The sequence below is a fragment of the Protopterus annectens genome, chromosome 5.part0, assembly GCF_019279795.1.
Source record: "Protopterus annectens isolate FY-2018-M chromosome 5.part0, PAN1.0, whole genome shotgun sequence".
NCBI lineage: Eukaryota > Metazoa > Chordata > Ceratodontiformes > Protopteridae > Protopterus > Protopterus annectens.
Genome location: NC_056735.1, coordinates 1,032,362,788 through 1,032,377,280, shown reverse-complemented (window position 1 = coordinate 1,032,377,280; position 14,493 = coordinate 1,032,362,788). Strand labels below are relative to the sequence as shown.

The 14,493-nt window shown below is 41.0% G+C and overlaps 1 protein-coding gene across 2 annotated transcripts in view; it reads left to right on the top strand.

Annotated features, from left to right (window-relative positions):
- UXS1 (UDP-glucuronate decarboxylase 1) overlaps positions 1–14,493 on the top strand; it is a 1,006,428-nt gene that overhangs the window by 924,278 nt on the left and 67,657 nt on the right. For both annotated transcript variants that reach the window (XM_044072750.1, XM_044072749.1), the window contains exon 14: positions 10,493–10,596. In XM_044072750.1, coding sequence (XP_043928685.1) covers positions 10,493–10,596 — 104 coding nt within the window. The remainder of the gene's footprint in view (positions 1–10,492; positions 10,597–14,493) is intronic.

Sequence of the window (14,493 nt, the reverse complement as noted above, 5' to 3'; positions counted from 1 at the left end):
CTCCTTTCCTAAAACGAGCTCCCATTCCTTCTTTTTCTTTACCATCAAAATTTTCCTCGCTGTGACACTAACCTTCTGGAGGCCCAGCTTCCTAACTGTCTGGTGTCTATTTTCTCCCTCTGTAAACCCAACAAGAGCTTTCCACTAGCATTGCCCTTTCTTCCCTTTTCTGGCTAATCACCTTTTAATCTTTTCATTTTGTAGATGATTCCTTTCTCCAGACTGAATTTCACCCTGGCCTCCTCCCAGGTTTTAAATTCTTCCAGAGTTAACTTCATGCCAGTATGTAATTTCTGATTGTAATCTTGCCTGATACTTTACTGATCTTTCTTCTTCATACCTTATTTCCCCTGTTTGTAGTATGTCTTGCTTTCAGTGCCAAATTTCTTTACCAGCAGATATTGTGCATAGTTTTATGGCATGAAGGAAAGGTTTACTAAAGTGCTGCCTGTTACTACCCCATGTTAATAGAAATGTCTGTACCCCATGTTAATAGAAATAAGTCTGGACCCCTAGTTTCAGGATTTTTCCATCTGTCAGTCGAATGCAATTGCCAGTACTGATGTAATATGCCAATAATAATAATAAAGGTTTGCTATACGGACTGCCAAACCTCCCATATCTTTTGGCAATACCAGCTACTCCCATGATACTCTAGGCTTCTTATCTTTTTGTGTGAAGTTTCTCATCACCCATCTGTCATGTTTCCTGGTTTTATTTAGTGTAGTCGCTGTTAGTCATTATCAGGCTACAAATGGTTTGGCATGTTTATGACCCCAGGGGAGGGAGAGGGAAATGTAGCCGTAGAGGCATACAGTAAAATGTTGTGAAATTTTTGCCTGAATAATTTGACCCAGTGAGTGTGAAAAAAAAAACTCTAGTGATCTCGTGCGTGCGTGCATGCATGTGTGTGCGTGTGTGTGTCTTTGTGTGTGATTACTTTGCCAAGAAACATTCAGATAATGTAAGAATAAGGCAAACAAAGTATCACAAGATTTCAGTCAGCCTAAACTTGGTGTGTACTCAAGGAGATTACTAGAATAAGTTCCCTCCACAAGGCATTTTAAGTCTTTTTTTAATATGTGGAAGTATTGGGATCATCCTTTAGGAAGGAAAATACAATCTGGGGGGAAAGGAAATGTGCTTTTGGATGTACTTTTTCTTTAAGAGGAAATAGAATAAGCTGCACATGAAATTTGAGTGTCGGGACAAAATTCCCTGTAATGCTTTAGTTTCCATTCTTGTGCTGTAAAATTAAATATATTTATGATTTGTATGCATTATGTAATTGTGTCCTGTGAGAAAACATAAAAAATATGCATGCCTGATGTGAACTAAACTTAAAGACATAGCATTGGGGGTTGTGAAATTATAAACTGCATTGGGGGTTGTGAAATTATAAACTAACAACTGAAAAATCAAAACAGGGGCTGTATTTTCAGTGTTTCTAAAAATGTAATCTCCTTTTGGATACGTACTGTCAGTGGAATGCAGTCCTTCTGAGAGAATGCACCACTTCTGGTTGTGAGTTGTCACCTACATATAATGGCCATGCTACTGTGAAACAGTTATTGCCCCATCAACAGACTATATCAGTAATCATTCTGAAGTAATCCTGTTATTGCCTTTTGCTTTCATGTATTGCCTGCCCCCCAAAAATGAGTCACTGTATGTAGATTTCTGATGTTATTGAAAAGAAAATGAAAGATGTAATGGCCACACACACACTTCCTCCCAACAAATTATATAATTTTTATTCAAAGGCAATCATGTAGCTACCCTTTGCTTTTACATGCAACATACCTCCTTACTTCTACTCTGAAAAGTTAGCCTCCTTCCCATAGACCACTGATGTTTTGCTATAAGGAAATGAAAGAAATAATGACCACAGTAATGTATTTCAACTCAGTGAGATGAAAAAATTAGCAAAATTAAATTGTACGAACAAATATATACTGACAGCTTCACTTCATCATTATAAAAACAGAAAACAGTAAAATAAGTAAAGGTAAAAGTGAATAATGCAGTTGTTGAGATATCTGTAATGAGAAGACTTGCAGGAAGGATATAAAGCTGTTGGGTATGAGTACAAAGTTATCAATATTTTACTAGTTGACTGCTATACCTTTTATTAGAAAACAGAGACATTTTGTGACTGTGATAATGTTACAGTGTAATAGAAAATGTGCAAGGGTGGGAGATTTCTAAGCTAATTTTGTGTCATTCTAGAGATATCTTTTCAGTCTGTCATCTGCAGATGGATATAAACATGTTCAGTTGTGAAAAAAAAATATTTTTTTACAACTTTAAACAACTGTTCCTAAATTGGATATCTGCTAACATTTTGGATACAAATTCAAATATTCTTGTATGTTTAATTACATCTGATGAACTAAACTGTTCTGCTGTTCTGGAAAGTCAGTGTTCCACAACATCTGCAGAATAGTGATGACAAGCCATAGTTAAACTGTCTTCATTAATGAGATTAAGGAATGTGTTGAAAGTTTGGTGCATAAATATTTGTAGTTATCAGAGATCTAAACTCCAACTCGCAAAATGTTTGCTTTGTAACACTGTCATTTTCTTAATGCTTTAAGCAAATATTTTGTAACTTGCCATCTGTCTTCATGATCTGTGATTTGTCATTCCGTGACATGTCCTGATGTAGTTCCACAGCCTGTTTGTGAAGTTACCATTCTGTAAAACGTGTTGTAGCTGTTCCTACTGTTGTTTTATGACGTAGAACCATAAGATGGGTACATTAAAAGTTTGTGTCAAAAGGCAGAGTAATAATGAGCTTGTGTTAAAGTTGGTAAATGTAACATTGTAACATTGGAAATTTTAAGTATTGTTTGCAACTCTGTTCACATTTTGTTTGGATTACATTACAAGAACAGCTGTTTCTCCTGTTTATTTTTACTTAACCCCCACCCCAGAAAGTTCAGTCATTATAGTGGAATTCTTTTTACAGCATGTTCGAGAAGTCTGTGGAATAATCCTTAAGAGCTACTTTAAAAATTTGCATCAAAATACTGAAGACCACCAAAGTTTAGTGCCATCCCTTAAATTTTCAAATGTGGTTTTATAAATTTTACACTGTTTTTACTGGAGACTGTATTATAATTTTAAATGGCACATTTGTCTTTACCTTCAGAGCAAGGAAACATGCTCTTAATTTTTCTTTTACTAATTGCTGTCATGACCTAGAACTTTACAGACTGTGTCAAAGCCATAAATTCCACCAGAGTTACAGTTTTTCAGTTGCATGTCCCTCCTTAGAGTAATGAAGCTGCAAGTCTGTACTTATCTTAGTGCCCAGAGTCTTTTTCTGGCTCAGTCAATTTATGATGCAAATTTGGTCAGAACACAGAATGTTCTTCATCTCACATTGCTGCAGTCCTTACACTTGGGTAGTCCGCTATCCTCGGTCGGCCCGAATATCAAAGTATAAGGCTGACGTCGGTCAAGGCGCATTTGACTGACATCAGAACGTCAGGGTACAAATGCGCATGACCGACGTCATATCCTCAGTCTTTTTTGCCGCATGGTCCGATGCAGAAGCAGCGTTGCAAGTGCCGGTTGGCGTTCTGAAATTGTTCGATTTCGGAGTTTCAGACCGAGTCAAAGTTGGCTAAGTACCCGTTGGGAATATTTTAGTTTTTCTTGCCTCAGTGGTTTACGGATGTCAGAAAAAGTGAATAATTGTATTTCTTGTGGGAAACAGATACCGCATAGAGACTACCATACTTTGTGTATTCCTTGTTTAGGGCCTGAGCACGACGTTGTTGGGTGTCGCTCTTGTGCTAGATTCAATAAGCGCACTATAAAGAGAAGATTAGATTGTGCCAGGTTAGTCTTTGGGAAGCGGTGCAATTATAAAATGCCGTCGGATGCCCGACGCCGCTTCTTCAAGAAGCGCAAGGACAAAGCAGTTAAACCTAGGCTAGAGGAACCGTCAGTACCGGACGCCGGTTCTTTAGAGGTGTCGGTGGAGCCGGTGGTTCCACCGGAGGTTTCTTTGGGATCCCAGGGAGAGACTTTGTTATTGCAGGATGTGGCCTCTCAGGAGGCAGGCCAGGCTGAGGGGGCTTCTCAGGTTACTATACTCCCCTCCCTGCCTAGGGTGGTTAGGCCCTCTCCTTCTGTTTCCAAGGCTTCTCCCAGGGGCAGGCCAGGTTTAGCTTCAGTTGGTGTTACCCCTAGTTCTTCAGGAACTGTGCCCAAGAAGCATATGCTTAAAATGGCAGAAGATTTGATTACTTTGATTAGGGGTTCTATGCCCCCTCCTGATAAGAGACCTAGGGTGGAGCCTGAGCTAGGGACTTTTGAGCAGGCTTCAGATGTTTCAGAGTCTTCGGCTGAAGACTTGCAGGAGTACTCTCCTTATTCTGATTCTGATGTGGATGATTCTACTCCTTCTGCTTCTCCTCCTGAGGATTTTTCTTTTTCAGAAACTCTTCATTCCATGAGGGAGCATTTTAAGTGGGAAGGTCAGGACTTTGATTCCAGGAAAAGGCTTAGGGAATTTTTATTTTTACCCCAGCATAGGCCTTTGGCTATACCTCCTGTTTTGGATGTAGTGGAAGATGTTTTTACAGAGGCCTCTCTTAATCCTGATTCTTTGCCTCCTGCTCCTGTTAAACCGGATAGGTATTACAGGGTGCCTGAAGCTCATAAGTATCTTTTTAAGAGTCCTAGGGCAGACCCAGAAACTGTTAGCCAGGGGCCTAAAGGTGTTAGGGCTTCTGTTGTAAAGAATCCGGTTCCTGCAGATAAAGAGGCCAGGGCCTTGGATAGATGGGGAAAGAAAGTTTATACTTCTTCCACTCTTGCTATGAGGGCTTTGAATTGCCAGTTTCACATGTTGAAATACCAAAACTATCTCCTTTCACAATTGAAGGCTAAGGTTGATGCTCTGGCAGAAGGTATTGATTGTAAAGAGTTGCAAGATTTAGTACATGTTTCTGAACAGGTGGGTAAGCATTCTTTGCAATGTGGTTTTGATGCTGTACAGGCCTTGTCTAGGGTGGCTGCCACTGGGTCAGTTCTTCGCAGGCACGCCTGGCTGAGGGATCAAAATTTATCTGACCATGTTAAAACAAGGATTTTAGATGCTCCTTTACAATCTGACGTGTTGTTTGGTTCCCCTGTTGAGGCAGTTTTAAAGAAAATGGAAGACAAGGCTAAGTCTATGCAGACTGTTAAAGATTTTTTGCAGGTCCAGCCTCCAAAGTTTAGTAGAAATTGGCCTACTAAGGGGTGGACGTATCCTTCTTATGATTCCCAGTCTAGGGGTAGATCTAGACGTGGTAGGGGCAGAGCTCAGGGCTCTTTCAGGCCTAGAACAGGGAGTTCTCCTGCACAGTCTTCGGGTGAGGGCAGGGGTCAGTCCTTTCGTAAACAGACCCAATGACCTACCTTTTCAGCTGCCAGAGCCTTCTCGTCTGGCAGCACCTTTGGGAGGAAGGTTGGCACTTTTCAAAGAAAATTGGAGTTTAATTACCCAAGACAGATGGGTATTGGATATCATACACCACGGTTACAGGTTTTATTTCCATACCTTGCCTCCTTTCAAAGGCATGCCGGACGTTCCTCCTCAACAAAGACTAGAGGCTCACAAGCAAGTTTCTCTGTTACTCCAAATAGGGGCCATACAGCCGGTCCCTATGCCAGAAGTGGGCCTAGGATTTTATTCTCGCCTGTTCCTAGTACCAAAGAAGGGGAACACGTGGAGACCAATTTTGGATTTATCTATCCTCAACACTTATCTGGACATTCCCAAGTTCAAAATGTTGACGTTACAGCAGCTTTTACCTCTGCTGGGCAAAGATCATTGGATGGTAACTTTGGATCTCAAGGAGGCTTACCTTCATGTTCCTATCAGACTAAGTTGCAGGAAGTATCTGCGTTTTCGAGCTGGGACTTCTCACTATCAGTTCTCTGCATTGCCCTTTGGCTTATCTACTGCGCCCAGAGTGTTCACGAAAGTTCTGGCTCCAGTGATAGCTTTCTTCAGGCTAAAAGGAATACAGATCTATCCTTATTTGGACGACTGCCTGATACTGGCTCAAGGAAGGGAGGAGCTTCTTCATCATTTGGAATATGTGATAGCAGTGCTAAGATGCCTGGGGTATTCTGTGAACGAAATAAAGTCCAGTCTAGTACCCTCTCAGGACATGTGCTTTCTGGGTGTGAGACTGAATACAGCATCCCAGATGGCCTTTTTAACCCCGGACAAACAAAAGAGTCTTTCCCTTTACTTCCATCAACTATCTCATCAGTCCGGGCTGACTGCAAGGACAGTCCTTCAAGCCTTAGGGTTCATGGCATCTTGTATTCTGGTGCTTCCCAATGCCAAACTGCATATGAGGAAGCTGCAATGGTATCTCAAAAATGTATGGACACAGCACTGCCAGGATCTGGACACTGTCATTCAGATAATACCTTGCATTCAAAAGGAATTTTTGTGGTGGGCTCAGGAATGTCACCTAAACAAGGGACTCTCTGTGACCCGGCCAGAGGCGAGTCAGATTTTAACGACAGATGCCTCAGACAAAGCTTGGGGAGCTCATCTAAATGGAAAGTGGATACAAGACAAGTGGCCTGCCAGACTACAACATCTACATATCAACCTGAAGGAGATGTTAGCAGTCCAGTTTGCATTAATAGCTTTCAAGGATTTACTTCTTCCAGGGCAGGTGTTGATTCTAACAGGCAACACAACTGTCATGTGGTACATCAACAAGCAAGGGGGAACGCATTCTTATCCTCTATGCAGGCAAGCAATGATTTTGTGGGAAACTGCTCTCAGTTTACAGCTCAATCTTCAGGCAAGGTTTCTGCCAGGAGCACAGAACTCCTTAGCAGATGTGTTGAGCAGACGAATTATGGATCCCCACGAGTGGAAATTGGATCCTCATGTATTTCAGAAATTGACAGTGTCATGGGGAACTCCAGACATAGATCTGTTCGCTTCTCCACTAAACCATCAGCTGCCAAAGTTTTGCACAAAAAGGTTTCATCCCACAGCTTGGAAAGTGGATGCTCTCTCTTTCAATTGGAGCAATCTTCATGTGTATGCCTTTCCACCTCTGCCTCTCCTCTCAAAGGTACTTCTAAAGGTCAGACAGGACAAGCCAAGGATGATTTTAATAGCTCCAGATTGGCCTCGACAGCACTGGTACCCATTACTGAGAAGTCTGGTACGGAAGCCTCCATGGCCTTTGCCTTTGATTCCACACCTGTTGTCACAGGAGGACAGCCATTTACTCAATGTCAAGCTTCACTCTCTGCACCTAACAGCCTGGCATATTCTGTTTTGAACCATAGTGGGCCTCCTCTTCCTCAGCAAGTTTTGAATGTTATTTTGGAAGCTAGAAGGCCTAGTACAAGGAAAGTGTACGCAGATAAATGGAAGAGATTTTTATTTTGGAGTGCAGCAAAAGATTTTGATGTTTCTGAGCCTAATTTGAGTGTGGCTCTTCAATATCTTACTGAGTTACTGGACAAAGGTTTGTCTTTCTCTTCTATTAAGGTTCATGCTGCAGCAATTTCGGCTCACTATGATTGTGACCCACCATTGTTTTCTCATCCTTTGTTCAAGCAATTTCTTAGAGGGGCAAAGAATATAAGACCCCACGAAGAGCTCCTACTCCTGCTTGGGATCTCAATTTTGTGTTGGAGAAACTCACTCTACAACCATTTGAGCCTGCAGCTACTTCTGAGTTGAAATATTTATCATGGAAGACTGCTTTTTTGTTGGCAATTACCTCTGCAAGAAGGGTTTCTGAATTGCAGGCCCTTATGGCGGTTGAGCCTTTCTTAATTTTCCATAAGGATAGGGTATCTTTACGTACTAATCCTTCCTTTATGCCTAAAGTGGTTTCTAGTGTGGCTTTAAACCAAACTATTCATTTGCCTACTTTTTATGCAAATCCCCAAAATAAAGGGGAAAAGATTTTGCACACTTTAGATGTACACAGGCAGTTGCGATATTATTTGGACAGAACTAAAGGGTTCAGGCAGTCTCAGCAGTTATTTGTTTCTTTTGCTTTGAGTTCTCAGGGCAAGCCTGTGTCAAAACAAACTATTTCTAAGTGGATTGGGTTTTGCATTGCTTTCTGTTATTCCCATCATGGCAAGGAGATTCCAGCCGGGATTAGGCCTCATTCCACTAGAGCTACTGCCACTTCGACAGCTTTTTTGAGGTGGTGGCAACCAAGGATATTTTGGAGGCAGCTACTTGGAGTTCAGTGCATACTTTCTCTAGGCATTATCACCTGCCACTTTACTCTAAATCCAGGGCTGGTTTTGCCACTGCTGTTTTGCAGGGCATTTTGGCAGCTCCTGCTTCCTTATAGTTTGGCCATCCTCCCATACCTCTGCTTTGGGATTCTACCCAAGTGTAAGGACTGCAGCAATGTGAGATGAAGAACATAGTACAGTTTTGTACCTACCATAAATGTAGATGTTCAAGATCCACATTGCTGCAGTCCAATTTACCCTCCCTCCTTTCCCTCTGTAGTTAGAGGTGGTTGTGTGGGTTGAGTTGTAAATATTGTGTATATAGTGTATATTTTGTACATATAATTAGGGCAAGGGTGCTTGGTTGTTTGTTTGCTGTCTTTTGGTTTTGACCTTTATTTTTAGGGTCTTCTGACATCTGGGGCAAGAAAAGACTGAGGATATGACGTCGGTCATGCGCATTTGTACCCTGACGTTCTGATGTCAGTCAAATGCGCCTTGACCGACGTCAGCCTTATACTTTGATATTCGGGCCGACCGAGGACAGCGGACTACCCAAGTGTAAGGACTGCAGCAATGTGGATCTTCGAACATCTACATTTATGGTAGGTACAAAACTGTACTTTATGCATCAGACCTTTCATGGAATACAATGCCCCATTAGGTATGTACCTAGCCAGATATGTCCAACAATTGGAACATCCACAGAGGTTCCTCACTAAAAGAGTACAGGGCGTAAGTAACATGTCCTGTGCAGACTACCGCAAAGCCCTATCCCTGTATCCTTTCTTCTACAGACTGTTGAGGTGAGATCTATGCTTGGCATACAGAGCATTGTCAGACCCCACTCTGATGGACCACTTGCATATCCGCAAAACAAACAGCACCAGAATTGCCTGTTCTAAAGACTTGAACCTTCTTGTGATATAAATAGGACATGCTGGAGAGATAGGTATGTATCCCAGAGGCTACCCCTTCTCAGGAACAGTCTCCTCATCCATGTGAAGCAGAGTTCATCCCTAAACCAGTTTGACTAACTTGGACATTTGGATGGGGAACAGGAAATTCATCCCTGGTTTGGCCCCTATGTCTCCAATGGACACGGGCAACCTGTAAATGGTTCATCTCACAGGTCCCTTGTTGTAAATGTTTCACTTCCCAAGCCCTTGCTTACTACTAAAACTTGTCAGAAATTTGGGATGCATGGCTAAGCTTAAAAAGGCCCTTCTGGTCGTTAGCCTAGTACACCCTATATGAACCTGTTGGTCGACTGAGGTTACTGTGAGAGAGATTCTTTCTTTCCTCCAAGATACAGCAGCTTAAGTTATGGATAGTGTAGGCATACATTTGGGATGAGTGCGTTCCCCAACATGCAAAAAGTATCTTTCCTATCCAACATCAGAAACCATTTATAACGTTTTGTTGTGCAGCATCATGTTGAAGACCAACTGTGCTTCCTTCCGTTACTTCCAAGAGGAGAAAAGCATGCACATTCTTCAGTAAGTTGTTTGTTTTTCCATTCTTTTCTTTATTGTTCAAAATGCAAGTTATCTCAGAGTTATGCTGTAAACTTTTTCTTGAGTTGACATCTGTATTCTTTGAATACAGTGTCTGTCTGTTCAGGTATGGGTACGCCTCTTTGTAATAATGCATTATCAGTTACATATGCCCTGTGTATTCAATTGCATCATATGAGTACAAGTTTCAGTTAAAGAAAATTACAGACTATCCGTTTCATTCCATTGTTCATCCTTGTATCCTTGCACTGGATGCCATTTAATCAGACTTCATCGTCTGGTGCCTTTGTATGTCCATTAATAAATATATATATATATATATATATATATGTGTGTGTATATATATATATATATATATATATGTATAAACACACACACACGTTTTTTTTATCTCCATTAAAGTGGTTTTGCATTTACAGAATAAACAGCTAGACATTTTTCAGCTTTGAGAAATGCTAGTTTTATTTTCATGTCACTAGACTACAGCTGTTCCATAAAATGGATGTCTGCAACAGAAATTAACACATTTCACTCTTGGTTGCATATTAGGTTCTAAATTTGCTCTTCTGATGACTTTTGTCTAATCTGTTGATTTTTTTTTTCTTTTGTCAGCAGGAAATCTTAATCAAATCCTGAGTACATAAAGAATAACTTTACTAAGTTGAATAATTCTGATAACTATTAAAATGAGCAGTAACAGTAGTAATTGGCTTTCTCTCTGGCTTTCATAGGCAGTTCAAGTGAAATCCAGAAACTACCAGAAGCTCAAGATGACCCTCAGAGACGAAAGCCTGATATCAGGAAGGCAAAATTATTACTAGGCTGGGAGCCAGTGGTATGTAAAGTCAGATGATACGTCTAGATGTGTTAACATTGTTTTTTTTAATTCAGCTCACTGTGAAATTTGAATGGAAAATAGTGTCACATTATTTAGCACAGAATTAAAAACCTGTTGGCTTAAACAGTAAATGAATTCCAGCCAACAAGAATTAAGTAAATGTGCTTCAGGTCAGACAAAGACACAGTCAGGGAGGGTGTAATTTGTCTTTTCTAAGTAACCTGTATTTGGCAACAGACTATAGTAGCTTGGAAAGTCAGTTGATGGTTAGTAGATTGAAGCAGTCATGTGACTTCTGTCCTTCCTGGGAAGAGAGAATGTGGTTTCCCTCTTTGTAAGGCTGGGAGTCGCTGGCTCTGTTGGCATTGAAAGTGATTGGTAATTTTCTGTATGTGTCATGAAACTTGTGCATGAATGTGCATGCTGTCTGTGATATCATGAAATTAGGAGGAAACTCAACTCCCTCCACATATGTTCCCCAAACTTATTCCTGAAGATGACAAAAAAAAGGTTCAGTGAAATGTGATTATAGCAACTTGTTTCAGGGTATCAAAATGATGGAGGCATGAGTGACAGGAAAAATGCATGAACTGGTCATGGACGAGAGGTTTTCCCAATTCAGATGTTCATAAAAGTTCTGTACATCTTCTTGGGGCTGTCTGTAGTGGATTAGGATACATGTCAATTGATTGACAGCACTTTCTTTGAGTGCGGAGTGATCTAAGAAAACTGGTAAAACCAGTTTTGCTAAACCTCAAAGGTAATTTGCTTTGGGGGGGGTGTCAGTTCACTCCCAAATGTAAATATACCTTACTGTAAGGTTGTGCAACAGTGGAAGAAAAATAAAACTGCACTGTCTGAAAAGCTTATTTTGTTCCTTTTTGTTCGATCGTTCACGAATCTGTATATGTGTTGTGACGGGCACACATGAATTAATACTTGAAAACTCCCTTTCTTTGTACATAATGCACTTTGTCTTAAGTTATACTTCAAAGTTCATGTGCATTCCATGTTAGGTGCACCTTCTGCCATTTGTTCTTTTATCACATTCAATACAGTAGTACACATTGCTTCTACTCCTTTGTCTTCTGTTTCTTTCCTGCTGAAATATTTCTTCCTTTTTTTTTCCTTCTGCTTTTGCTTCTGTCTTCCATACCAACTCCTGCAAATCTTTGTCTTTTGCATTCACTTCCACCAATTATTTTATGAACCTCTTCTGGTATCTTAGATCTGTATCAATTACCCTAGCATTTGTTTCATTTCCCTAGTCTCTTTTCTTTCCTGTACTGCACTAATTCCTTCAGATGTGTTCCTTGTAATGTGCCATGCCTACTTATTTCCTTTAAGTCACTTTTTTACTTTCTTCTGCCACTTCTCTTTTTTGGTGATTCCTCAGAACATTTGCTTACCATTATTAGTAGTAAATCTAGACTTAGTGGTAATGATTGCATTTGGCACAACATGGAGTATTGTTACATGTATTAATGACTGTACTGATGAAATATTATTCAATGACTGGCTATTAACATTCAAAAACGAGCACTCTGATTGGTCAGCCCAACAAGCGTGCCTGTTGTAAATCGAGCATATACCAACAGCAAAAGTCTGTCCGCTAAAGTATCATTGAGCGGTTAGACTTTTTTTGTTAATTGCTGTCTTAGACAAGCATTAGTCTGAACGATAGATTCCGAAACTAGAAAGTGTGTCATTATTTAATCATTTTTTTCCTGACAAATCACTGAGGAACAGCGTCACTAAATAATGACAGACATTTCAGTTTCAGACTTTCTTTCCTTCAGACAATGCACACATATTCACATTTTTGCAAGTAAAAGATTGAGACCTACGTACAAGACCACAGAAAATACAAGGGAACTCAGGTACGTTCTGTAAACTAAAACATACCTGATTTTCCTTATATTTTCCCTCTCGCTCATACTTCTAAACTGTCAGGAGGTTACAGTTTTAGTTTCTTTAAATAAAAATTGCAACAGAAATCGTCCTTTCTTCTTTGCTTCCTTGCTAAAGCAGTGATGTACCGTGTAAGCCTGGAAACACAAGTCACATACACATGCGCAATACATCATCAAAGGGCAGAATCGGGGAAACAACGTGGAAGAACACCACAGCCCTGTTACACAAAAGCATTATTTAAAAAAGGTAATTTTTTTCTTAAAGAATGTCATTATATAATATCAATAAACCATCGATTTAAACTGTTGGCTAAAGATACCTTGGAAGGATCCTCCCGGCCTGAGGGTCAGCCGTCTGCAAAGAAAAAGGCCAAGAAGGCTTGGCCTGATTCTCCAGCTGTATTGCCTCCACTGGATATCTCTCTCAAGGCTGGTGAAAGCCCAGAAGATTGTCCAGTTTCTTTCCAGTACTCCTCTGCCACAACCACTTTGGAGGCTGGCATGGATCTAACTCCACGCACCTTCATGGAGGTTTTGCAGACGTTTGCTTTGGATGTACAGGGTTAACCATGGCTAGTTATTACCAAAGGGCCTAGGAGTGTTCTTCAGATTCTAGTGAGGGAAGAGGTTCCGGCTACCATTTTAGAGTGTCGTCAGAGCCTCGAAAATTTTTCAAGGTTGATGTCCCACTTAAAAAGAAGCAGAAAACTAAACACATCCTCAGAGTGAGTGGCAAAAGTTTAATGGCCTTATGGTTCTTAAGCCTCCACAGGGACTTTCTGTTCCTTCTCCTCCCAGGTCTTCTACCTCATTTAAGAGGCTCAGAGAGCAGGATTCTTCCGACGAGGAAGCTGCTGATTCTGATGGAGTCCCTGACATATTCCTGTCAGATTCCTTTGTCACTTTCAATCCCTTCTTCCTCTGGCTTCATTTACAGCCAGGGAGCTTCTCTGGGCTTTGGGTTTCATGGCTTTCACCATTCCTATGTTCTCAGTAGCCAAACTCCACATGAGAAAGCTTCAGTGGTTTCTAAAGTCAGTTTGGCTTCAACATTTTTCATCCTTTAGATTTTCTGTTTTTTCTACTTCCTTGCCTCAAGCTAGATCTTTAGTGGTAGTTTCATCATTGTCCTTCAACCCAGGCCTTCCTTTTCAACCTCCAGTCCCCTCTCAGGAAATCTTCACAGGTGCCTCAGATGTGGGATGGGGGGGCCTCGTTCAGTCCTCTGAAAGTGCAGGGCCTTTGGTCTCTCTGACAAGAGAAAGACATGTCAGTGTAAAAGAGATGAAAGCTCTTCAGGCTGTTCAGGCTTGTCATTCTCTTTTCCTTGCAGGGTCCCTCAAGATTTTCACAGACAACACCACAGTGATGTGGTATGTCAACAAGGTCTTATCTCCTATGCAAGGTAGCCCGTCAGGTTTGAAATCTAGCTATGCAGTATCAGGTGACTGTTTAGGCAGTTTACATCTCCTCAGATCAGAACATAGTAGCAGATTATGTGAGCAGGTGTGTAACACAATTCCATGAGTGAATGCTTCACAAGGATGTGTTTCTGGACATTGTCCACCAGTGGGGTACTCCTCATGAAGATCTTTTTGCCTCCTCTCTGAACAGACAACTTCCTCTATTTTGAGTCTCATGCCCTCTGGCGTGGAAGGTGGACAACTTCTGTTTTTCTTAGAAGGAGATGTTTCTTTATTACCATACTTCTCCTTCCTCTCATTCCAAAAGTTCTGTTCAAGATAAACCACAATGCTCCAAAAATGTTCTTGGTGGCCCAGACAACATTGGTTCCCTCTTCTGTATCTAGCCAAGAGCAATCATCACAAGTTAACTTGTATAGGGTGAACTTTCTCACACAAGACATGGGATCTCTCATCCATCCCTACCTGTCCACTCTTCAACTGACATTGTGGGTGATAGGGTTTTGATCCCCTACAGACACATTTTTTTCTGAGGATGTTCTTTGGGTCCTGCAAGA